The sequence below is a fragment of the Hypomesus transpacificus genome, chromosome 12 (assembly GCF_021917145.1).
Source record: "Hypomesus transpacificus isolate Combined female chromosome 12, fHypTra1, whole genome shotgun sequence".
Classification (NCBI taxonomy): Eukaryota; Metazoa; Chordata; class Actinopteri; order Osmeriformes; family Osmeridae; genus Hypomesus; species Hypomesus transpacificus.
The window spans coordinates 10,224,784-10,247,195 of record NC_061071.1 but is presented as its reverse complement, the minus strand read 5'-3'; the positions used below and the strand labels follow the sequence as shown (position 1 = coordinate 10,247,195).

General features: G+C 51.3%; 4 protein-coding genes across 7 annotated transcripts in view; 2 read left to right on the top strand and 2 right to left on the bottom strand.

The window, feature by feature from the left end:
- Positions 1 to 396: 396 nt before the first annotated feature.
- LOC124474754 (retinol dehydrogenase 7-like) lies at positions 397 to 3,483 on the top strand. Of its 4 annotated transcripts, XR_006956854.1 has the most exons (6): positions 398 to 515; positions 1,032 to 1,471; positions 1,869 to 2,127; positions 2,483 to 2,646; positions 2,862 to 3,169; positions 3,324 to 3,483. XR_006956854.1 is itself a non-coding variant. In XM_047031171.1 (5 exons), the coding sequence occupies exons 2-5, from the start codon at positions 1,159 to 1,161 to the stop codon at positions 3,083 to 3,085; spliced, it is 960 nt and encodes a 319-aa protein (XP_046887127.1). In that variant the 5' UTR covers positions 397 to 515; positions 1,157 to 1,158; the 3' UTR covers positions 3,086 to 3,483. The 4 variants fall into 4 exon arrangements, 3 of the variants coding, with proteins under 3 accessions (XP_046887127.1, XP_046887128.1, XP_046887126.1); XM_047031171.1 differs by having other exon boundaries at positions 397 to 515; positions 1,157 to 1,471; positions 2,862 to 3,483; XM_047031172.1 differs by having other exon boundaries at positions 1,135 to 1,471; positions 2,862 to 3,483.
- A 68-nt stretch (positions 3,484 to 3,551) lies between these two features.
- On the top strand, positions 3,552 to 6,267 carry LOC124474755 (putative claudin-24). The gene is made up of 2 exons (XM_047031173.1): positions 3,552 to 3,621; positions 4,337 to 6,267. Exon 2 carries the CDS (start codon positions 4,667 to 4,669, stop codon positions 5,336 to 5,338), a length of 672 nt encoding a protein of 223 aa, XP_046887129.1. The 5' UTR covers positions 3,552 to 3,621; positions 4,337 to 4,666; the 3' UTR covers positions 5,339 to 6,267.
- A 3,504-nt stretch (positions 6,268 to 9,771) lies between these two features.
- LOC124474853 (claudin-34-like) lies at positions 9,772 to 11,600 on the bottom strand. The gene is made up of 2 exons (XM_047031311.1): positions 11,527 to 11,600; positions 9,772 to 11,102 (listed from the first exon to the last, which is right to left on the bottom strand). Exon 2 carries the CDS (start codon positions 10,826 to 10,828, stop codon positions 10,049 to 10,051), a length of 780 nt encoding a protein of 259 aa, XP_046887267.1. The 5' UTR covers positions 10,829 to 11,102; positions 11,527 to 11,600; the 3' UTR covers positions 9,772 to 10,048.
- A 361-nt stretch (positions 11,601 to 11,961) lies between these two features.
- Positions 11,962 to 22,412, bottom strand: part of LOC124474939 (protein Shroom2-like) — a 14,338-nt gene continuing 3,887 nt past the window's right edge. Inside the window, 10 exon segments of the mRNA XM_047031404.1 lie at positions 11,962 to 13,416; positions 13,788 to 14,060; positions 14,395 to 14,581; positions 15,041 to 15,622; positions 16,103 to 16,777; positions 18,435 to 18,514; positions 18,741 to 20,411; positions 20,413 to 21,033; positions 21,109 to 21,244; positions 22,080 to 22,241. Coding sequence (XP_046887360.1) covers positions 13,144 to 13,416; positions 13,788 to 14,060; positions 14,395 to 14,581; positions 15,041 to 15,622; positions 16,103 to 16,777; positions 18,435 to 18,514; positions 18,741 to 20,411; positions 20,413 to 21,033; positions 21,109 to 21,244; positions 22,080 to 22,241 — 4,660 coding nt within the window. The 3' untranslated portion in view covers positions 11,962 to 13,143.

Here is a 22,412-nt window from a genome sequence, read left to right as displayed (position 1 = left end):
TACAGTAGAGTCCTCTTCAAGTACTCATCAATAATGTAAAACTTTTTTTTTTAAACCTTTTTTGCAAGTATTGTGTCAACCTTTCAAAACTTTTTTCAAATCTTTTATGTAAAAAAAGCTATTTCCTAAACGCCCTAATAGAAGACAGAGAGCAACATTTAACAACCGCCGCGTAGGCCTACTGACCGATGTCAGTTTGTTACATTTTACATACTATATTAGCCTATATTATATACTAGCCTTTATTCATTTAGACGACGTTTATATCCAAATGGCGGTCTCGTGCGAGACGGGTTTATTGTTGTGTATGTTGAGGTATTTGACGTCATCTAGTGTTCGGTGTTTGTATGACAGTGTTTCTAAGAGGGTCTTGTGAAAACGTTTAGCGATAAACGTCGGGATTTAATAGGCCAGATTTGACCATGTGATATCCTTGCTGTAACAAATTCGGGTACTTGAGTTTAACTAACAAGGACAACTATTTCCTTGTTGTGAAACGACGACACAGTTATCAGGTAATTATAAAACATTCTGTTGACTGATTTGTTTTGCTAACTAGCAGACAACAGTTGGTCCTATTTGTCCCAACTAAGTCGTTGCCTTGTAGTCTTACAGTAATAGTTCAAAAATCGTAGTGGTGTGACATTTTAAGAAACTTGAAGCGTCTTAAACACAACATCATCATGTTTTTGAAGGTTTGCCTTTGTTTTTGTGCAATGTGTAATATGTAGTTGAATCGTGTGCAAAATAATAATTTTATTTCACTTTATAACGTAAGATTATTTTGCCTACTTTTTAATTAGGCTAGTCGTTTTATTTTTTATAATCTGCTAATGCATGTGCATTTCTTCCAGTATTCCAAGACGTTCAGATTTTAACCTTAGCAAAAGTGCAGTTATGCGTTGATCATTGACAAACTACAGATGCATCAGATAGCGTACCCCAGTTTGCACTTTGAAATTGACACAACTTCTGATATTCATTCAGCCTTGGGCATTCTGTCTGATAACTGCTATTTTGCATCCTGCAAGTGTTTGGGAACCCTGGGATTATCACAAACGCAAAACAGATTCAGCCCTGCGAGTCCCTAACAGGCGTTGGGATTCAGTTTGATTGTGGGTCGTTGATCTCCAGAGACAGTCCTCTCCACCTCCAGACATGTACCTGTACCTGCTGGGCCTGGTGGTGTGCTTCTACCTGTACCGCTGGGCCAGGGAGATCCCTCGAGTCTCTGACAAGTCGGACAAGTACGTCTACATCACAGGATGTGACACGGGCTTCGGGAACCTCCTGGCCAGACACCTGGACAAGCTGGGCTTCAGTGTAATCGCTGCCTGCTTCTCGGAGAAGGGTGAGGAGGATTTGAGGAAGGCCTGCTCCGAGCGCTTGACCACTGCTCACCTGGACGTCACCAAGAACGACAGCATCAGCAAGGTTGCAGCCTTCATCCAAGACAAGGTTGGGGCGAGGGGTGAGTAGGTTGTGTTGTGCTGGGTTAGGATCAGGTGGGTAGGTTGTGTTGTGCTGGGTTAGGATCACATACACATGAACTATACCCAGAAGCTGCGCTTGGATTAGGTATAAAGATTAAGCAGCTGTCAGACGTTTTCCTACGGAAATATATTTGATTTTATTAATCCAGTAATGTCCTATGTATTTTTACGTGGCAAAACTGTTAATAATTACTTAACACTCAGACATGGACACAATGTGTTCATCTAGCAGAAGGGTTTCATACTAAGCAGTATACAGGGGTGGTTTCGAACCTGTGACCTCTTAAACTACAGCCAAATCCTCCACACACACACTGTGCTATACCCATCCCCCTGGATCAGGTGAACCCTAACTGGATGACCTTTGACCCCCAGGATTGTGGGCTGTGGTGAACAACGCGGGCGTGGCCGTGCCCTCCGCTCCCTGTGATTGGCTGACCATCGACGACTACAAGTCCATGCTGGAGGTGAACCTGCACGGGGTCATCGCCGTGACGCTGAGTGTGCTCCCGCTCATTAAGAAAGCCCGGGGTCGCGTGGTGAACGTGGCGAGCGTGTTCGGCAGGATTAGTCCGGTCGGAGGGCCGTATACCGTCTCCAAGTACGGGGTGGAAGCCTTCAACGACAGCCTCAGGTACTTACACACTGTAGGCTTCTTAGAAATAGAAATAGTACATTTTAGGGTATATTTTCATGTATTTACGTAGATTCACACGTGGTTTGGTAATGTTCACACTGCTGCTGTTTGTTCCAGCTTGCGACTCTGAATTCTTGCAAGCATCCGAGATGTGTTTTTGTTTTTCTTACTCAGTCTTGCTCCAGCATTTGTTTGAAGTGATATAAAGATCAGTTGTGTTTAGGATCTGGGCCTAGCGAGGGATGAGAGTGGGCTGAGACAGCCAGCAATGACAGCCTGCTGGTTTTGGAAGCGCCGTTAGACAGGGAGACAGTGAGTTGTAACACAGTGTATTAAATTATGTATTTTTTAGGTTGAACATGAAACCTTTTGGGGTGAAAGTCCTGTGTATCGAGCCAGGCTTCTTCAAGACGACGGTGACGGACTCTGAGGTGCTGGGGCGCAGTGTCAAGAAACTGTGGGACAAACTTCCTCAGGAGCTCAAAGACGAATATGGACATGATTATCTGGACAAGGGTAAAGTCTATCCTCCATGAAGGGTGGTTTTCTAGCTCCCACAAAAAAAAAATAAGAACAGAGCAGACCTCACATTTAGATTTTTGTTGTTGTTGTATAAAATGAAAATCTGCATTGTTAAAAAATCTTTTGAAAAGGGTTCAACTCGATGGTAGCCATTTAGCTAACCAGTATTATAGTACCCAAACAGCTTCTCCTCTCGTCTTCTCCGTCAGTGGAGGTGGTGATGAAGCAGAAACTGGCCCAGATGTCCGACGGTGACCTGATGAAGGTGGTCAGCTGTATGGAGCACGCCGTGTCCTCTTGTCACCCTCGCAAGCGCTACTCTCCTGGCTGGGACGCCAAATTCTTCTGGCTGCCCCTGTCCTACATGCCCACTATGGTGGCTGACTACCTGCTCCTCAAGGAAGCCATCCTACCCGCAAAGGCCGTCGCATAAAAGCCGGTTCACACTGGCCAAACAAGCCAACGGATGTCGGGTTGTGTTGGTTTGGTGTGATGTGTCTGTTGGTGTTGGTTGTTGGACAGCCGACAGTAGAATGCTTTTGAATGTTTGGTGTTTTTTGGACATCGTTGGGTCAGTGTGAACGGGCCTTGACTCAGCACTTCACGCTGTGAGCAGGAAGAGGCTTGAAAGCTGCAACTGCTTGTTTTTATCAAAACATTTTATTTTACACAACATTGTATGTCCTGCAGTGTATATTTTAGCCAGTGTCCTAGACATTCCTGTAGTCATTTGGAACTTGTTTTAGTAACAAAGACAGAAGACAACATTGTATCATGGTAAAACCTTATACTGGCATGTAACTAGTCCATAAAATAATACTCAAAGCCAAATGTTTTCTGTATTTTCTTTATTGTGACTAATGGGGTTTGGTCTTGTGGCAGGGTTTGTGTAATTTGGAGGAGGAGATTATTTCATTTGAAGTCCAACCTTGTTGAAGATTGAGCCCACCTAAACCTGAGAAACTCAAGGTCAAGAGATAATTTTACTTTAAACAGACAATCTGTTAATCGCATTGTCCTTGGTTTTACTGATATGGATTCTGAAAAAGTGAATCACCTTCAGTAATGGATAACCAATACACTATTTTAGTAGAATAGATTTGTCAATATTTTCCTTCAGCAAATCATTACTGATGACAGAAAATACATCTAACATAAGGCGACCAATGATCAGAAACACAAGTTGAGACATTGTGACACAAGTGTCTAAAGGTCACAGTGTCTTGTCTTGCATGTCTTTAACAAGGACAAGCACCGAACTAGTAAGGAATGTGTGTCCCAGTTCAGACAGACTTTGATAGATGTACACAGGCGTGTTAAAATGTTATTTTACAATGACTTTTATTCTATGAATGTGGAAACACTGACCCCCCACACACACACAGACACACACACACAGACACACACAGACACACACAGACAGACACACACACACAGACACACACAGACACACACACACAGACACACACAGACACACAGACAGACACACACAGACACACAGACAGACACACACAGACACACACACACACACAGACACACACAGACACACACAGACACACACAGACACACGGTTGCCAAAATGACTAAACAAATGGAAGGACAGGAGCACTAACTGTTAACTTTACATGTTTGTTTCTGTGCTGTGAAAACTACAACTGCATTTTGATAGCATCCTGTCTTTCAGTTTACAGCATCCCATACACTTTACACAGTGTAAACAGCAACAGGGAGAGAAGACAGAGTCGGATAGTGAAAGAGAGAGAGAGAGCTGAATGGTGCTGTTGTTCCCTGTGTTAGCCTCTCACTTCCTCCTGTCCTCTGGCAAGGCATCGTCGGGTGCCTCTGAGGGGAGTGCAGCACGTCAGAACGCTTTCCTCTCCGCCCCAGCCGACGGGTGTGTGTTTGCAGCGAGGGCTTAGAAGCTACCCTCTGTCAGCGCTAATCAGGCCCCTCACAGCAAGCCAGGACTAGCAGCCAGGGGCAGCAGAGCTGAGAGCCTCCGGCTTCGGGGGCCATGGACACGGGCGTGTGCGTTCTGGAGCTCCTGGGAGTCCTGTTCTGCATCGGGGCCTGGCTGTGCTCGCTGGCCACCACCACCATGTCCACCTGGCTGACCCTGTCCACTGACCTGCTCCCCACAGAGAGCTACGAGCTGGGGCTGTGGAAGACGTGCGTGGTGCAGGACCTGGGGGGGATGGAGTGCCGGCCGTATGACAGCCTGCTGGGGCTCCCTCCGGACATCAAGCTGGCTCGCATCCTCATGTGTGTGACACTGGCCACAGGGCTGCTGGCTCTGCTCCTGTCCCTCCCCGGGATTTACCTCATCAACAGCTGTGACAGCAGACCGGAGGGGCTGAGGCTCAAGAGGACGCTGAAGATGCTGGGCGGGGTGCTGTGCCTGGTGGCCGGGGTGCTGTGCCTGGTGGCCGTGTCCTACATCGCTCACCTCACCGTCTTGAGGTTCTTCGATGATTCGGTGCCGGCTGTGGTGCCGCGGTGGGAGTTTGGCGACGCCTTGTTCTGTGGCTGGACCGCGGCGCTGCTGCACCTGGTGGCGGGGCTGCTGCTGGTCGCTTCCTGCTTGTGTCTGCAGGAGGAACACTGTGCCCTGGCCGTTCCCCTGCAGAGGCTGGGGGGGCGAGCGGACAGTCAGGCCGCCCGTAGGAAGATACCTGAGTATGTTTGACCACCACCTGTGCCCTCTCTCTCTCCTCTGTCTTTCTCTTCACCAAGGTGAAAGAAACGCTGCTTACTAACTTCCTATCACATGCTTGTCTAATTATGTTTCTCGAGTATATTTGCTGGGACAATGCACACCGAGCTGCTATTGTAGATATATTTTCACTTTTATTTTTGTATCCTATCGCTCAAAATATTGGGGCAAATATATCAAATGGAAACTATTGATTTTGACCCACAGATAATTTGTTCCGTCGTCATATTGGTATTTTATGTGATCGTGTTTCCTCCGTTGTTAGAACTGAATATAATATGTTAGTTCTATATTATATAATAATATTGTACTGTAGGACACTTATATCACACTACTGTTCGCTATATATTTGACCTGTTCAACGTCTGCAAGCTACATTTTATTGCCAATGAATGTTAAGGAATCTCCTCCTATCAATACCACTTCCCCTGTCTCTGTCGACATCCCAGCACAATAAATAGTGCCAGTGTTGGACACACGTAGGCTTGATCGGGATCTGTCACGGCAGTTTTATTACTTGTAAAGTTAATTATCTCTTTATGGGAAATGTACCTCAGAACAGATTGTTTACTGGCAATCTCTTCTTGGTATGAGTAATATTTTAATTATCTAGCAAGGAATATGTTGATGATATTGGAAACTTCCCAATTAAGTAGAGGAACCTTTTATGCAAATAGTTTGTTTTATGACTTGCTTCCAGCGGCTTATTGGTTGAAAAGGCAGTCAGTCTTTTGATGATTGATGATCTGATTACATCCATCTCATTGTTTCTGACCAAGGTGTCAACTTCACCTAAATTACTTTGATGCACAATATCAAAATACCCCGCATCATAGCCCACGTGGAGCGCTTTAATTTTGTACATTCAAAACTCATCCTAAATTCTGCTCATTTTCACAATCCTACATTTCCTACACAGGTTACCAAAGATACTGTTATGAGTTCTCGAATAAAGTTGTATTTATCAAATTAGACTATCACTTTGTTTGAGCAATTCACTTCATCGGTTCATCTCACTTACAATTGTACAATTATTTTTCCATTCGCAGACGCTTTTATCCAAAGCGACATCAAACAGTACCGTAGATAATCTAGGACAAGTAGTGCACAGTATTTTAACGGTTCTTGCCAAAGAACAGTTTGTATTAAAAAAAAATTACCAGACCCAGTGCAACACCAACATCACAAATAGCCTACATAATTCAGATTGTAGTTGACACATTGTCACAAACGAGCTCCCGTTCTGCACATGCCCAGTTGTTCCTGGAGGCCTCCGGTTGGTCGGTGTGTGATGTGAGGTGACGGAGCAAATCCAGCGGAAACAGAGTTTATGTCTGAACCCTGCTGGTCGCCTCCTCAGGCCTTCGACAAATATGTGCCTAATGGGCATCTCACCTCAAGGACTACACGGGAAGAATGTATTACGAAGTGCTCACAAAACTCATTACTTTGGCAGTATTACGCAGGCTCGTTAAGGCCGTGTTTTGATTAATGCTTTTCTATTTCTTGGTACATCTCGTCTTTTTACAGTGTTGTAATTGCGGACATGCCTCTGTGTCCGTCCAATCCGGATCACTTCCGTCCACCGGCGCTGTGCCTGGACTTTGAAATGTTCCGCGCGCCACAGCCTGTGTCCATGTTGTCCCTCTGAAAGCTGCCTTTGTTGCTGCATAACAATGAAATCATTCTAGCTCGCGATGCTAATCTCAATATTTATCTCGAGCTGTGGTTTGGTTCACATCAGAGAAGCACATGGATCCGACCCTCTATGTTAAACAGTGTGTTTGGTTTGTCACGTTACTTTAACAATGAAAGTTAACATTAAGCCGTTTCAGATTCAACGACCGCACAAAGTCTGTTCAGTTCTAATACTGCCTGGTTTGCTTTGCGCAAACCTTGTTCTGTCACATGGAGGACCATTGTGGTGGTTTAGGGTTAGGGTCAAAGGTTAAGGTCTAAAGGTCTGAAGTTCAGGAGATTTCTGAATCCATGTATTCAGAGCTGTTATCTCTGAATCTATTCTCTCATTCCCAAACAGCAATCGGATGTCACACAAGTATTCAAATTAACAATGCAAATAAGCTGATGTTATGAATAGCTTTAGATTGTATTTTACATCTACATTTTGCAAAGTACAGCCTTCCTCTATGAGTGTGCTAGGATCCAAAACGTTCTCCACAAGCTTCTCAAACACAACCAGTCTAACTGGCACAACTTAACATAGATCTGCAACCAGACCAAACACCTCCATGAGGTGTGTCCCATATCTCTGCTTCTCTCTATCTCTTTTACGAAAACATGCACAAGCAAAACACACACACACACCTCTATCCACAGACACACACACACAACACACCCTACACATACTCTCACACAGACACACGTTAAACAAGAGCATAGTTCACTGTCAGTCCTCTCAGTAACACAACACAGGGGTGAGGGGACGGGGTGGGGGCAGAGGGGGTGCGCGGGGGGGACGGGGGGGTGCTGGGGGCCAGCAGGCCAGGACGTCACGTCCATGGGAACAGTCCCCTTTGTTGTGCCCCCTCTCCTGCTTCAGGAGATCTGTTGCCTCGGTGTGGACCTGCCTCTCTCTTCACACTGCCTCCCTCTCTCTTCACACTGCCTCCCTCTCTCTTCACACTGCCTCCCTCTCTCTTCACACTGCCTCCCTCTCTCTTCACACTGCCTCCCTCTCTCTTCACACTGCCTCCCTCTCTCTTCACACTGCCTCCCTCTCTCTTCACACTGCCTCCCTCTCTCTTCACACTGCCTCCCTCTCTCTTCACACTGCCTCCCTCTCTCTTCACACTGCCTCCCTCTCTCTTCACACTGCCTCCCTCTCTCTTCACACTGCCTCCCTCTCTCTTCACACTGCCTGCCTCTCTCTTCATACTGCCTCCCTCTCTCTTCACACTGCCTCCCTCTCTCTTCACACTGCCTCCCTCTCTCTTCACACTGCCTCCCTCTCTCTTCACACTGCCTCCCTCTCTCTTCACACTGCCTCCCTCTCTCTTCACACTGCCTCCCTCTCTCTTCACACTGCCTCCCTCTCTCTTCACACTGCCTGCCTCTCTCTTCACCCTGCCTGCCTCTCTCTTCACCCTGCCTGCCTCTCTCTTCACACTGCCTCCCTCTCTCTTCACACTGCCTGCCTCTCTGTTCACACCGCCTGCCTCCGCTGGCCGCAGGAAGTCAGGGACATAAGAGGCTGCTAAGCAACCGCATCACTTCCTTCCTGGCTACCATTCTGACGGCTGGTTTTAGGTATGAAAAACTGGATGGTGCTGGAGGTAGAGCGGAGACCTTTCTCTCGGTTCTTACTGCACTACTGTACTTTGATTCAGTCCATGAATGGGACCCCCCTGACCCTCCCTGCCCCCCCCTGCCCCCCCCCCCGGCCTCCTCTCTTACTGAAGAGGACTTCGGGAGGACGCACACTTTGATCAAAGTTGGTTCCAGATTAAACAAAAACCTTGAAATCCTCAAGAGATTATTGTAAACGATAATCCCTCTGTTATTCCTCTTTTATCATTCAGAATCAGACGATTTACACCCCTGTGAGGCTTGGGAAGCCGTGGGACGTCTCCCGACACCTGCTGCCAGAAGCAGAAGCAGTTTGAGAACACCAGGCCAGAGCAGCTCCAGGCCTCATTAAGAAGGAAACACTGAGTCTTAATGTGAGCAGACAGGAGCTCACTGAGGCCAGCTCTGTCTGCGTCACACACACACACACAGCTCTGTCTGCGTCACACACACACACACAGCTCTGTCTGCGTCACACACACACACACACAGCTCTGTCTGCGTCACACACACACACACAGCTCTGTCTGCGTCACACACACACACACACACACACACATCCTGCTTTTGGATCAGACATCCTTCTAATCCCGCTGGCTCTCCTCTCGCCAGAAGCACACCTGGAAGGACGTGCATCTCTGTGGCGTTAGCTCCTTTACACAGGACTGATTCATTAAGTGCACGAAAGCTTTTATTTTGAATACACTTTCTGAAAAATATTTAAGCTCTCCTCATTTGGGAAAATCAAAGCCTTTTACTGGAGAATGTTTGTGAGGAAAAAAAGAAGAATCAAAAAGTTGAAGAAGAAACCATTTATTGTGATCCTGCATTTTCAGTGGCATGTAGGCCTACTGTTAGCACCAGTTGAAAAAATATAAAATGCATTAATGACATAATAACGCATGGTTATACCAGAATACACTCAAGGGACATTGCTGTTGTTGAGCTATTGCACCAGACCACTGGAAATATAGAAAACTAAACATTACATTTTATGTGGCGAGTTTGTGAAAATCCCTAAAACAAGGAATCAAAATGAACATTTTGAACTTGGATAAGGGAGGATGGATGTCCCTTCGGAGTGGTTGCGGAGACAAATTCAAGAATGTCACATGACGAAGTGCGTGTTCCCCCCCAAGGCTTGTAGCTTGTAAACACTATTGACGATACATTGACCGGTTAAAACGCATCAAAAAAACAGAAGCAGGCTGTATAGCCTACTACTAATAACAGGCCCTACATGTTTTCTTATTAATGGTAAAATAGTTAGCTGCAGGCTCATCATTCATCATGAAATGATCGTCTTCAATCAACACCGAAATGTTCTTCACACCTAAAAGGACTTGGATTCAAATCCAGAGCATCGTTCATGACTGTTTACAAGTTCTCGTCCGACTGAAAAGCGGGGTTGCCCCGAGCCTGTGACGGCCTCTGTGTGTACCGACCCGTCTCTACAGAGTGGCGAGACAGAGACGTTACGTGGCTTGTCATATCCAGGGTCGTCTCCGCCGGGAAGGGCTCTACACTGCGGCCTCCTTGGCCTAGCAGCCGGTAAGAGAAAAAGATGACCGCGCTGGCGATGAGCTGCATGGAGGCTACAATACCGACTCCGATTGCCGGGCCGGTGTGCTGCTTGACGGGGGCTTGCGGCATGTAAAACTGTTCCGGGAAAGCAATGGTTTGGTTCGTCACCACAGAGTTGAGGTTCCACAGCAGCGGCACGAGAGCCAGCATGGCAGCTAGCAGGCAGAAAGCGCCCGCTGCGGTGAAGACTTTCCGGATTGGAGCGTTCTTCTCCAATCCGAAGTAGATAATCCTCAGGCCGTACACGCCGAAGGCATTCCCGCACAGCCCCGCCCCCAGCGCCACCAGCATGAGCACTTGTGCAGCTGCAACTTCGGGAGGCGTGTAGTCTTCAGCCAGTCCCATTCTCTGACAGTACATGACTTTAAACTGCGGGGTGACCAAGACGTGGCTGTAGAAACAAACTCTCCACACGCCCACCCAGGCCACTCCAGAGGAGATCTTGGAGAGGTCATCTACCTGCCACACCCGCCACTGGACCAATCCCAGTGTCACGCCAATCAGGATCCAGCCCACCGTGCCCACCCATAGGCCCAGGCACTGAGCGTGTGCAGTGTGAACCAGGTAGGCCATGGAGGCTGTGATCGTTGCTATTGGCCAGTGAGTTGTTTTCACAGCGTCATCTCCAGAGAAGGGGCTCCTCTGTCAGTCTTGCCGCTCCTCCCACGAACTCCTCGCTCTCAGGATGCAGTCAGCAGAGTGTGTGTGTGCAGGTAAACACTCGCTCTCAGGATGCAGTCAGCAGAGTGTGTGTGTGCAGGTAAACACTCACTCTCACCTCACACACCTGACCGTCCCCAGTTACCGTCTCTAAGATACCTGGCAAACAGAGCGTCCGCTTCACTCTCTGGGAGACAAACACACACACACACACACAGTTAACACCACATGGTACAGTGTGAACCCAGTTGCTAACCCCTTCACGATGCGTCAGTAAACATGTTCCACCTGTCTAATGACAGACAGAATCAGGGTGTGTGAAGCTGTTAGTGCTGGATGGACAAAACTGAGTGAAGAGAACACAGTTTGTGTTTAGAGAAGGCAGGTTAGCCACAGGTTTCTGCATCCTTTCAAACCACGTACATGTTACACAGTACACAAACTGAACAACGATAAATTGTGATACAAGTGGCTGATTAAGCTAATTGAAAATGGAGGTGACATTTAGTGACAGGACGACTCAATCCAAACTCCAAAGAAAAAAATATTGACACTTAGAGAAAAACCCTGAACTGACTTAACGTAATTTCATTTAACAAACAAAACATTACCTCTTGTGTTGTAGTTGTCAGATGAACAGATGTCTGTAAATAAACCATGTGTTCTGGAAAGGCATCTAAAGCTGACCCACAGATATGTGTTGTGACAGACACACAAACGCTCCACTCCCTCATCCCTGCTTTCCAGAAACCAGTAACACTCCCATCCTGTCAATCATTGACCGCTCACCGAGCGAGCGAGCAGGTAGGAAGGGCAGGTGCATGATTTCCAGTAGGTCACATGCTCCATAAAGGACTTCTTAGGGACTCCTCCCATTAACATCCGATGAGGAAGACTGGAGGATGAACTGAGTCATCGTCTCTGAGTTCCTGTGGTTTCTTACACGTCTCTCTCTCACTGCAGACCTGTCCCAGCAGAAGACCTGGGCAGAAGTTTCTGTAAGAGGCAGGTTCAAATGCACAAGAAGAGTCTCTCTCGCTTTTCAAGAAACCTTTTTATTATTTTAAATTGATTTCAAATAGAGTTCAAATGGATGAGAATACACTGTGTGTATGGGTTTACACCGTAATGCAGTACAAGTGCACACCTACATCCTAGTCTGTGGTGTTCCTGGTGTTATGCCCAGGCACTGGTTGGTGTTGGTATAGGGCTCTGTCCAGGGGGACATTCAGGGCTAAAGTGCTGCTAACTCGCAATATGGCTCGCAAAGCCATTTCATCTGTACAATGACCTTTAAGCTCATTTATGACAACAGACAGAAAATCAATCCCTTTACAAAGACAGAAATAGAAAAGGGATTTTGTCAGGGCAGAAATGAAGGTGAGGTAACACAAATGTTGCTGTGTCATGGTCTAAGGGTGTTTGTGTTTATAAATGTATACAAGTTATCCAATATGTAACTATGCTTAATCACATTTCCGACCGCTGATCAAAACCAAGACATCTTGAAATCCAGGAAAACAGGTTATGTTTTCACAAAACCTTGACTAGAAAATAAGTGTGTGTTGAGTATGTTAGTGTATGATGGTGCATCAGAGGCCCTTTCAAAAGTTCTGGAAATATTCAAAAGTCTACAATAAATTACTAAAAACATATCCTGTTATTAAACACATGAATGATACAAAACAGACAGTCGACCTCATTCAAGGCCCTGGACTTCCCAGAGAATCATTCAAACACATACATCATGATACACACTCTCTCAGTTTCACCAGTTGGTTAGATTAAACAGCAACCGCTCCACTGTTGCAATGCCACAGAACCAGTCCCCCTAGTGGTCAGACCAGTGAAATACAGCTCCAGGCCGCCCCCTAGTGGTCAGACCAGGGAAATACAGCTCCAGGCAGCCCCCTAGTGGACAGTCCAGTGCTGTGCAGGTCCCAGACGCCCCCCAGTGGACAGTCCAGTGCTGTGCAGGTCCTAAACGCCCCCTAGTGGACAGTCCAGTGCTGTGCAGGTCCCAGACGCCCCCTAGTGGACAGTCCAGTGCTGTGCAGGTCCCAGACGCCCCCTAGTGGACAGTCCAGTGCTGTGCAGGTCCCAGACGCCCCCCAGTGGACAGTCCAGTGCTGTGCAGGTCCCAGACGCCCCCCAGTGGACAGTCCAGTGCTGTGCAGGTCCTAAACGCCCCCTAGTGGACAGTCCAGTGCTGTGCAGGCTGTGGAGGTTCAGAACAGCATCCTCTGCTCCAGAGGCAGGCTGTCAGTCAGACACTTGAGCTGCTCCTCGCCCAGCTTGATCTTGTCCTCCAGCTTGCGCTGCTCGATGATGAGGGCCGACTTCATCTTGACGAAGTGCTGGTAGTCGTCCAGGCTCTCCTGAGAGAGGTGGGCGGCCATGATGCAGTAGACCACGCCCTCCCGCCGGTCCAGGTTCTCCTTTAGCTCCTTGGCGTCCTCGTGCTGGCGAATCAGCAGCTTCCTCTTCTCCATCAGCGTGCGCTGAACGAAGGAGGGAAGGAGGAGAGTGTTAGAGAGAAAGCCAGAAAAAAACACAAAATCTCCATGTTCTCCCCAGCCCAGCCCCTACTAACCCTCCCTCCCTCTCTGCCTCCCTCTCTCCCCCCCTCTCTGCCTCCCTCTCTCTGCCTCCCCCCCCCCCCTCCCTCCCTCCCTCCACCCCCCTCCCTCCCTCCCTGCCTCCCTGCCTCCCTCTCTCTGCCTCCCTCCCTCCCCCCCCTCCCTCCCTCCCTCCCTCCCCCCCTCCCTCCCTCCCTCCCTCCCTCCCTCCCTCCCTCCCTCCCTCCCTCCCTCCCTCCCTCCCTCCCTCCCTCCCTCCCTCCCTCCCTCCCTCCCCTCCCTCCCTCCCTCACCTTCTCCTCAGCGGGGGCATCCCCCTCCAAGCTGTTGAGGGCGTTCTCCACGCGAGCCAGCCTGCCCGACAGGGACAGCAGCAGGCTGACCACCTTGTCCAGGTCGCCCACAAACATGCGGAACTTGTCCAGCTGGTTGGGCCTGCAGGCCTGCTGCACGGTGGCCTCCACCTCGCGGCCCAGCGCGTTGTTGTCCAGCACGTCCTCCTGCACGCTCTCCCGCGCCTCGCGCAGCACCTGCAGCTTCCTGCTCAGGCTGTCAATCAGCTCCTGCTGCAGGGGGGCGGGGCATAGGTAGTGGTCAGACTGATAGGTCAACTTTAAAAATATATTTAAATATAATAAATGTGTTCAACCTTCAAAACTTTGTTCAAATATATTTTTTTTACAGTGGAGTATAGTACAGTCCTCACGAAGTACTCATCAATGATGACATTTTTTCATTCAAAATAAAACAAAATATTCCTTTGAAAATATATTTTCAACCTTTCAAAAGTTTTTTTTTCCAAAATATTTTTGTAACCTTTTGAAACACTTGGAATCCCAGCATTTCACCTTTGGTAAAATGCAGTGACCCAAGGGAAGGAGCTAAACTAACGGCGGCTACCTTCTTGCTGGCCAGGTTAGCATCCTCCTCCTCCTCCTCCTCCTCCTCCTGGTCTGGCTCCTGCATCTGCTCCTGCATGCCCTTCATCTTGATGAGGAGCTCTGCTTTGGGAGCAGACGTGCTGTAGTAGGAGGAGCTGGGGACCAGGGAGACGGAGGCAGACACACCCAGACCCTCCTCTTCGTCCCTGGGGGACGAGAGGGAGGGAGAGGGGGAGGGAGGGCGCGAGAGGGAGGGAGAGGGGGAGGGAGGGCGCGAGAGGGAGGGAGAGGGGGGAGGGAGGGCGCGAGAGGGAGGGAGAGGGGGAGGGAGGGGCGCGAGAGGGAGGGAGAGGGGGAGGGAGGGCGCGAGAGGGAGGGTGTGGTTGAGCGTTAGAGAAAGAAAGACAGACAGAAAGATGGAGGAGATGGGTCAGTATTGGTGCGTCTGAAAGTGTCAGAGCAACGCTGCAGTTCAGGTTTTACCCAACAGAGGGCAACAAAGGAATAAGCAAGTTCTAAATCTAGCTGTGTGGATGGTGGGGGGTATGGCTCAGGAGATGAGAACTTATCTACAGATAAAAAAATCCAAGGTTCCCCCACCCCCCCACCTGCTATATATAATAATGTAATAAATATTCTGATGATGTAATCCATTGTCTTGTCACCTGTTGTCTGCGGCCCTGGGGGAGGTCTGCTTGGGGCCGACCTTCCTACGCTGGTGAGTCCCCTGCAGGAGCTGCTGTCCCTGGGGGAAGATACCCTCCATCAGGTCCATGGTGGTCCTCCTCCTGCTCTGGTCCAGGATGTCAGCCAGGGAGCGATCCCTGCCCATGATGTCCCGGGCCAGCTCCTCCCTCTTCAGGTCCTCCTCACAGCGCCGGCCCAGGACGGTGATGCACGGAGGGAGGGCAGGCGGAGGCCCCTGGTCCTGGTTGTGATTCTGGCCCTCGTCTGGGGCCCAAGACAGGGCCTCCTTAGCGGGGCTGGTATCTGGTGTGCTGAGGGGGCGTGTGAAGGCACAGACCAGGGCATGGGAGCTGGGCTGGGGGTGGGGGAGAGGATTGTGGAGGTCCAGGGGGCCTAGGGGGATCTCCGGGGAGCAGACACCTTCTGGGCCCCCCTGAGGACCCTGGAGCAGAGACCGGTGACCCTCTCTCTCCTCGCTGCTCTCAGCATGGACAACCTTCACCGGAGCCTTCTTCTCAGGACAAGACGACTCCATCACACTCTCTATCCTGCTGGCTGGCCTGGACACCACAGAAAAGACACAGAAAAACAACAAAACATGAACCATTGTACTCTACCCAGTAATTACATCCTCCTTAATTCCCCACTAACTCTGCGAGGCTTTGTCTAGTTTGGGGGGATCTGTGTGTCAAGCTCGAGGCTTGCTCTAAGTCCTGCTCCGTCCTTCCAGTGGAAAGATCTCGTCATCGATCCAGACTAATTAAAGGGCAGTCATAAGACAGAATCAAATTACAGCCCTCTCTTCCAGGCTCAACGGCTCGGCTAGCCATGACACCACGGTAACGCCTGTTTCACACCAGAGCAAAATCAGATAGATTAAAAAAAACAAACAAAAAACAAAGAATCTAAGATGTAACCACCAGACAGAGGAAGTGAAGAAGAGTGAATACTGGTAGACCGTGCAGGACAACGGTGACCACAGCTGTACGTGACTGTGTGTGGCAGGTAGGAGGCGGCTGAAACAGAGCTAAGCTGCTTACCTGGTCTGAGTCTCATTCTGCACGGAGAGCGAAGCCTTGTCCACCAGCGTCGGAGGAGCCTCGCTCGGAGGGGGAGCGGCGTGCGTCGAGGGGGAACGCGCCCCGTCTGACGAGAGAGCTCTCAGCGTGTGTGTTGCAGGCTTGGAGGAGAGAGGAGCGAAGGAGGAAGAGGAGGAAGAGGAGGGCGGTGGCTCTGTAGCTCCTCTCTGCCCCTCCTCTTCCTCTGACGCCTCCTCCTCCCCCTCTGGCCGTCTCCCCGCTTCCAGACCAGAGCCCCTCCCAGGGCAGGGAGCGAGAGCCAGGGCGGTGCCCAGAGAGGAGCCCCTGACTGGGGCAGGATCCAGCTGGGTGCCAGGGTGGCTGGACCAGAGCCCTGGATGAGCCTGTGCGTCAGGCAGGAATTCCAGGGAGGAGGCTGTGGTTTCCAGGCCCACGTGCGGCCTCTGTGGCGGGGGGAGGCTCTTGGGAGGCTGGCTGGCTGGAGACGCAGGGCTGGGGATGTGGGGGTTCAGGGGGAGCGTGGGGGCGTGGTCTCCGGGGCCTGGCTGGAGCGCGTGGTCGGGGGGCGGGGATGTGGTGGCCTGTCTGGAACAGGAGTGGCTCCAGGGAGGAGACGAGGGAGGGATCTGGGGAGACCGTGCTGGCCTCTCTCCCCCTCCACACTCACTGGTCTCTCTGTCCATGCAGAACAACCAGAACAACTCTGTTAATGATGTGTTCATTTAGCAGATTCTTTTGTCGTAGTGGTTGTGGGGATTTTAACTTGGGACTTCTTGATCTGCGTTCAGAAGCTCTACCACTGAGCTAAGACCACAAACCACAAAATCACTCCCATAATCCCAAACCTAAGAAACAAAACTAAAAGTTATATATATATATACACACATATATATATATACATATATATGTTTGTGTATTTGTCTGCATGTGTGTATGTGTCTGCATATGTGTGTGTCTGCATGTTATTTTGTGTAGATGTGCGTGTGTGTGTCTGTGTGTGTGTGGGTGTGTGTGTGTGTGGGTGTGTGCGTGTGTGTGTCTGCGTGTGTGTGGGTGTGGGTGTGTGTGTGTGTGGGTGTGTGTGTGTGGGTGTGTGTGTGTGGGTGTGTGTGTGTGTGGGTGTGGGTGTGTCTGCGTGTGTGTGGGTGTGTGTGTGTGTGGGTGTGTGTGTGTGTGTGTGGGTGTGTGTGTGTGTGGGTGTGTGTGTGTGTGTGGGTGTGTGTGTGGGTGTGTGTGTGGGTGTGTGTGTGTGTGTGGGTGGGTGTGTGTGTGTGTGTGTGTGTGTGGGTGTGTGTGTGTGTGTGTGTGTGTGTGTGTGTGTGTGTGTGAGCCAGGAGGAGGATCAGGTAACATGTGACCTGTAGTCTAAGCTGGGCGTGGGTGGGTCGTCCTCAGAGCTGATCACCTGAGCCCTGCACCCCCCCCCCCCCCTCCCCTCCCCCCTCCACAACTCACCACACATTGTTCCCAAGCCCTTGTTAATGCCAGACTTACTTTCCACTTAAGATAGAGATCTTTCTACATGAGACCTGTCAACATGATAGACCTGTCAGTCTATCATGGCACATGGAGTCCATGAAAACACCTGAAACAGGACCCGAGGTCTGCTAAGGGATGTGGGAGGGGAAGGGTGGGGGGTGGGAGGGGAAGGGTGGGGGGGGGGGAGGGGAGGGTGAGGGGGGGGGGAGGGGAAGGGTGGGGGGGGGGAGGGGAGGGTGAGGGGGAGGAGGGGAGGGTGAGGGGGGAGGGGGGGGGGAGGGGAAGGGTGGGGGGGGGAGGGGTGGGTGAGGGGGGGGAGGGAAGGGTGGGGGGGGGGAGGGGAGGGTGAGGGGGGGGAGGGGAGGGTGAGGGGGGGTGTTTAGCTCGGTGGTAGACCATTTGACTGCAGATCAAGAAGACCTGGGTTCAAATACCCCCCAGGGTATTGATGTGGTTGAGACTGTATCCTGACAACATGTTATTATTATTATTATTATCATCATCATATGACTGATGTGGATGAGACTGTATCCTGACAACATGTTATTATTATTATTATTATCATCATCATATGACTGATGTGGTTGAGACTGTATCCTGACAACATGTTATTATTATTATTATTATCATCATCATATGACTGATGTGGATGAGACTGTATCCTGACAACATGTTATTATTATTATTATTATCATCATCATATGACTGATGTGGATGAGACTGTATCCTGACAACATGTTATTATTATTATTATTATCATCATCATATGACTGATGTGGATGAGACTGTATCCTGACAACATGTTATTATTATTATTATTATCATCATCATATGACTGATGTGGATGAGATACCTATGGGGGTAGCAGGGATGGTCACGCCTGTGTTCCAGGGAGGACTGGTCTGCAGCTTCTCTCCAGGGAACAGGAGGGTTCTGGAGGGGAACAACACAGTTACTGCTGGGGGAGAGGTTTCAGGAGAGAGGAAGGGAGAAAAAGCTTGATGAATGGATGAACTAATGGATAGACAGATGGATGAGTGAATAGATGGATGGATGAGTGGATGAACTAATGGATAAACAGATGGATGAGAGGATAGATGGATGGATGAGAGGATAGACAGATGGATGAGTGGATAGATGGATGGATGGACAGCCTTACCTGTCCATGAAAGTTCGCAGAAGGTGACGAGCGTGACCTCTCGTGCACACAGACCGATTTCTCCTCGACCTCAGGGTCCAGAATGTTCTCAGCAGAGTGGTACCTCCCCTGTGTCCTGGTGTCTGAGCTCTTCCTCTGCATGCCCCAGGTGGCCTGGTACTCGGCGAATGTTCCCAGCCTCTGCTGGTCCAGCAGGGCCTGCCTGCGGCGGGGGCTGAGGGGGTTGGGGTCTGGGCCCTGGGGGTGGAGCCAGGAGGAAGGCTCCCCAACATGAGCCAGCCTCCCGCCCTCCAGGGCCTCCCCTGACAGGGTCCCCTGTCCTCTGCCCTCTCCTGGCTCCACCGCGCCGGCGCTGCCGCAGCTCTGCTGGCCCGGCTTCGGTGGCGGTCTGGAGAAGGCCGGCTGTGCCAACGTCGTCTCGAAGAACTTCTGTCGGTCTACGAAGGAGCCTGGGGTCTGGATCCGAGAGCCGCCCTCCACCCCGACCTTGTTGATCTGGTCCGGCTCAGAGAAAGAGTGCATCCTCTTGTTCAGGGGGAAACGTTTCCGGCCGCCGATGCGAGTCACGTGGCCGCTGCTGGACGCTTGCTTCCCCGCGGGGGGATCGGCTCCAGGGGGCTCCAGGTCTCTCCTCCTGAAGGAGGTGGCCTGGAGGACCCTGGCCTGGGCCTCCTTCAGGTGGTCCTTGTAGGAGGTGGAGAAGGAACCCTCTGAGGAGGAGGAGGTGGAGGTCTTCTCCTCCGCCCGCTCGGAGCAGCTCAGGGTGGCCGCGCTCCGGCTTTTCTGCAGCTGGGCTCTCTTCAGCTGGATCTCGTTGCGGAGGGTGGTGGCATAGCGGTTGCTGCGCCTGGCCAGTTTGCCGGTTGAGAGCTCAGCGGGGGCTTCGCCGGCGGGCGGCGGTGGAAGCGGTCTCTCTACCAGGCTCCTGCCCTCCTGGACTAGGCTGTGGAGCAGAGGGGTCTTCTGGGGGCAGAACCTCCGGTCGTCCTGCACCGGCCAGGGGTCCTGCGGGAGGTCCCTGGGCGGGCTCACCTTGGCCTCGCTGGGAGACGACTTCCTCCCTAGGGTCTCCACATCGAGCCCCTTCCTCGGACCCGCCTTCTCCTCCGAGCTGGCCTTGCCATTGGAGGACAGGCCTGAGATCGCGTGCCCATTGGCTGGTCTGAACTGTCCGTTGTGCTCCCTGCTGTCGGCGTGAGGCGGTGGAGGTTGAGGCGGAGAGTACCTGATCTTCCCGCCCATCTGCGAGCTGGAGGAACTCTTGTCATTGTGACTGAGGCGTCGGTTTGATTCTGCATTCATCCTCCAGCCTCCTCCCCCTCCTCCTCCTCCTCCCCCTCCTCCTCCGTTTGCCTTGGCCTGCCAGACTGGGCTCTCTTCCTGGTCCCTTGGCTGCTTGGCTGTGATGCAGTAGTACCTGATGTGGCCCCCGAGGTCTGGGTACTGGTCGATGGTGGAGGTGGACAGGGAGGCGGTGGAGGTCCTGGCCTGACCGGGGCTGTTGGTGGGGAGGTCCTGGAGGCTGCGGTAGTAACTACCCACACTCTGGGGCTTGGCCGGAGGTGCCACCCTGGTGTGCAGGTAGAAGGTGCTCTCGTCGCTGTACTGCCTCTGGTGGTGGGGAGGCTGGGTGAAGGGCGACGGGCTCTGCCTTATGTCTAGGCTGGACTGGGGAGAACATCTTGTTGGGGTTGAGCTGGTCGTGTTTGCGGTCTTCCGCCGCTGCGCTGGGGTGGAGGAAGTCCTTCTGAGGGGGGTTGTAACTGCGTCGGGCCTCCGAGGGATCCTCCTGATGGGGGCTGGGGAGGCCCCTGTGGGTGTCCGACAGCCGGTCCATGCTCCTGCCCTGGAGCTTGGAGTGGGCATACACACCCGGGCCCTCGGGGTAGGGGAAGACCTTGGTGGCAGCGAAACTGTCGCTGCGTAGAGGAGGGGGTGGGGGTGGCGAGGAGGAGGAGGAGGATGAGGAAGGGGAGGTTTTCCTCCTCTCTGGAATGTGCCACACGGGACCTATGTTGGACCGGCCTGAGCTGGAGAAACGAGACCCGGGCTGGTCCTCGGCTCTGGGGCTTTCCCAGCCTCCGTTCCCCAGGGGCAGCTGCAGGAACCGGGGCCGCTCTCCCGGCCTGGCCGCCTCGTTCTGGAGCCCCTTGTAGAAGATGTTCTCTGTGCTGGAGCTGTTGGCGCTGGGTTGGGGGGGGTCCGGGGGGCTGGAGGTGGCAGAGAAGCAGCTGAAGCTGGAGTCTCTCTTGCCGGGCGTCGGGCTGCTGAGCCTGGGGGGGGGAGGGGCGAACCTGGGGGAAAGGGGGGGGAGGGGCGAACCTGGGGGAAGGGGGGGGAGGGGTGCCCCTGGGGGAAGGGGGGGGGAGGGGTGCCCCTGGGGGAAGGGGGGGGAGGGGTGCCCCTGGGGGAAGGGGGGGGAGGGGTGCCCCTGTCTTTCCATGCTGTTCACAGAGCTGGACATCAGGCGCAGGTTGGCGGGATCTCCAGACCTGGGGCCGGGCCTGGACACACACACACAACACACACAACACACACACAACACACACACAACACACACAACACACACAACACACACAACACACACACAACACACACACAACACACACACACACACACAACACACACACAACACACACAACACACACACACACACACAACACACACAACACACACACAACACACACAACACACACACACACACACAACACACACAACACACACACAACACACACACAACACACACACACACACACAACACACACACAACACACACAACACACACACAACACACACAACACACACACAACACACACACAACACACACACACACACACAACACACACACAATACACACACACACACACACACACAACACACACAACACACACACACACACACACACAACACACACAACACACACACACACACACAACACACACAACACACACACAACACACACAACACACACACACACACACAACACACACACAACACACACACAACACACACAACACACACACACACACACACACAACACACACACACGGAGAAAGTACAGAACATGATCAAGGTTCTGATGTACATTGTTGCCATAAGTCAAGAAAGGTTCAGTATTTTGGTATCTGGTCGATCGTTTCCACACTAGCAACGAATTGCAAACCAAAACCATCTGAAGGTAACACGTTACCATCTGAGTAACTATTGAGGTAACGCGAATATGACATCAAACCTTACTATTAAGATAACATGAGATGGAAATCAATGACATTTTACAAATAATTTGAGTTTGGATGTGTTGTGGCGGCTTTGCGGACGGTTGTCAGACGATCAGCTCACCTAGCCTCATGTTTCAGCTGCCATACCGGCTCGGGGGCGGGGGCAGGGGGGCTCTGGGCAGGGGGGCTCTGGGCAGGGGGGCTCTGGGCAGAGGGCTCTGGTTGGTCTTCCGTCAACTTGGCTGAGTGCCAGGAATGAGGCCGTGATACTGGTTCATCACTCCTGCACAAGAAACAAGAAAGCGAATGAAACTATACGAAGCTACCGCTAAACTATATCCATCGTTCCAACACGCACTCCGAACAAATTAATAAAACAACATCAGGGTTTTTCTCCCCCCAAAATTTTAAGGTCACTCGACAGTTAGGCCATAGGCTACGTACCCCTTGAAGC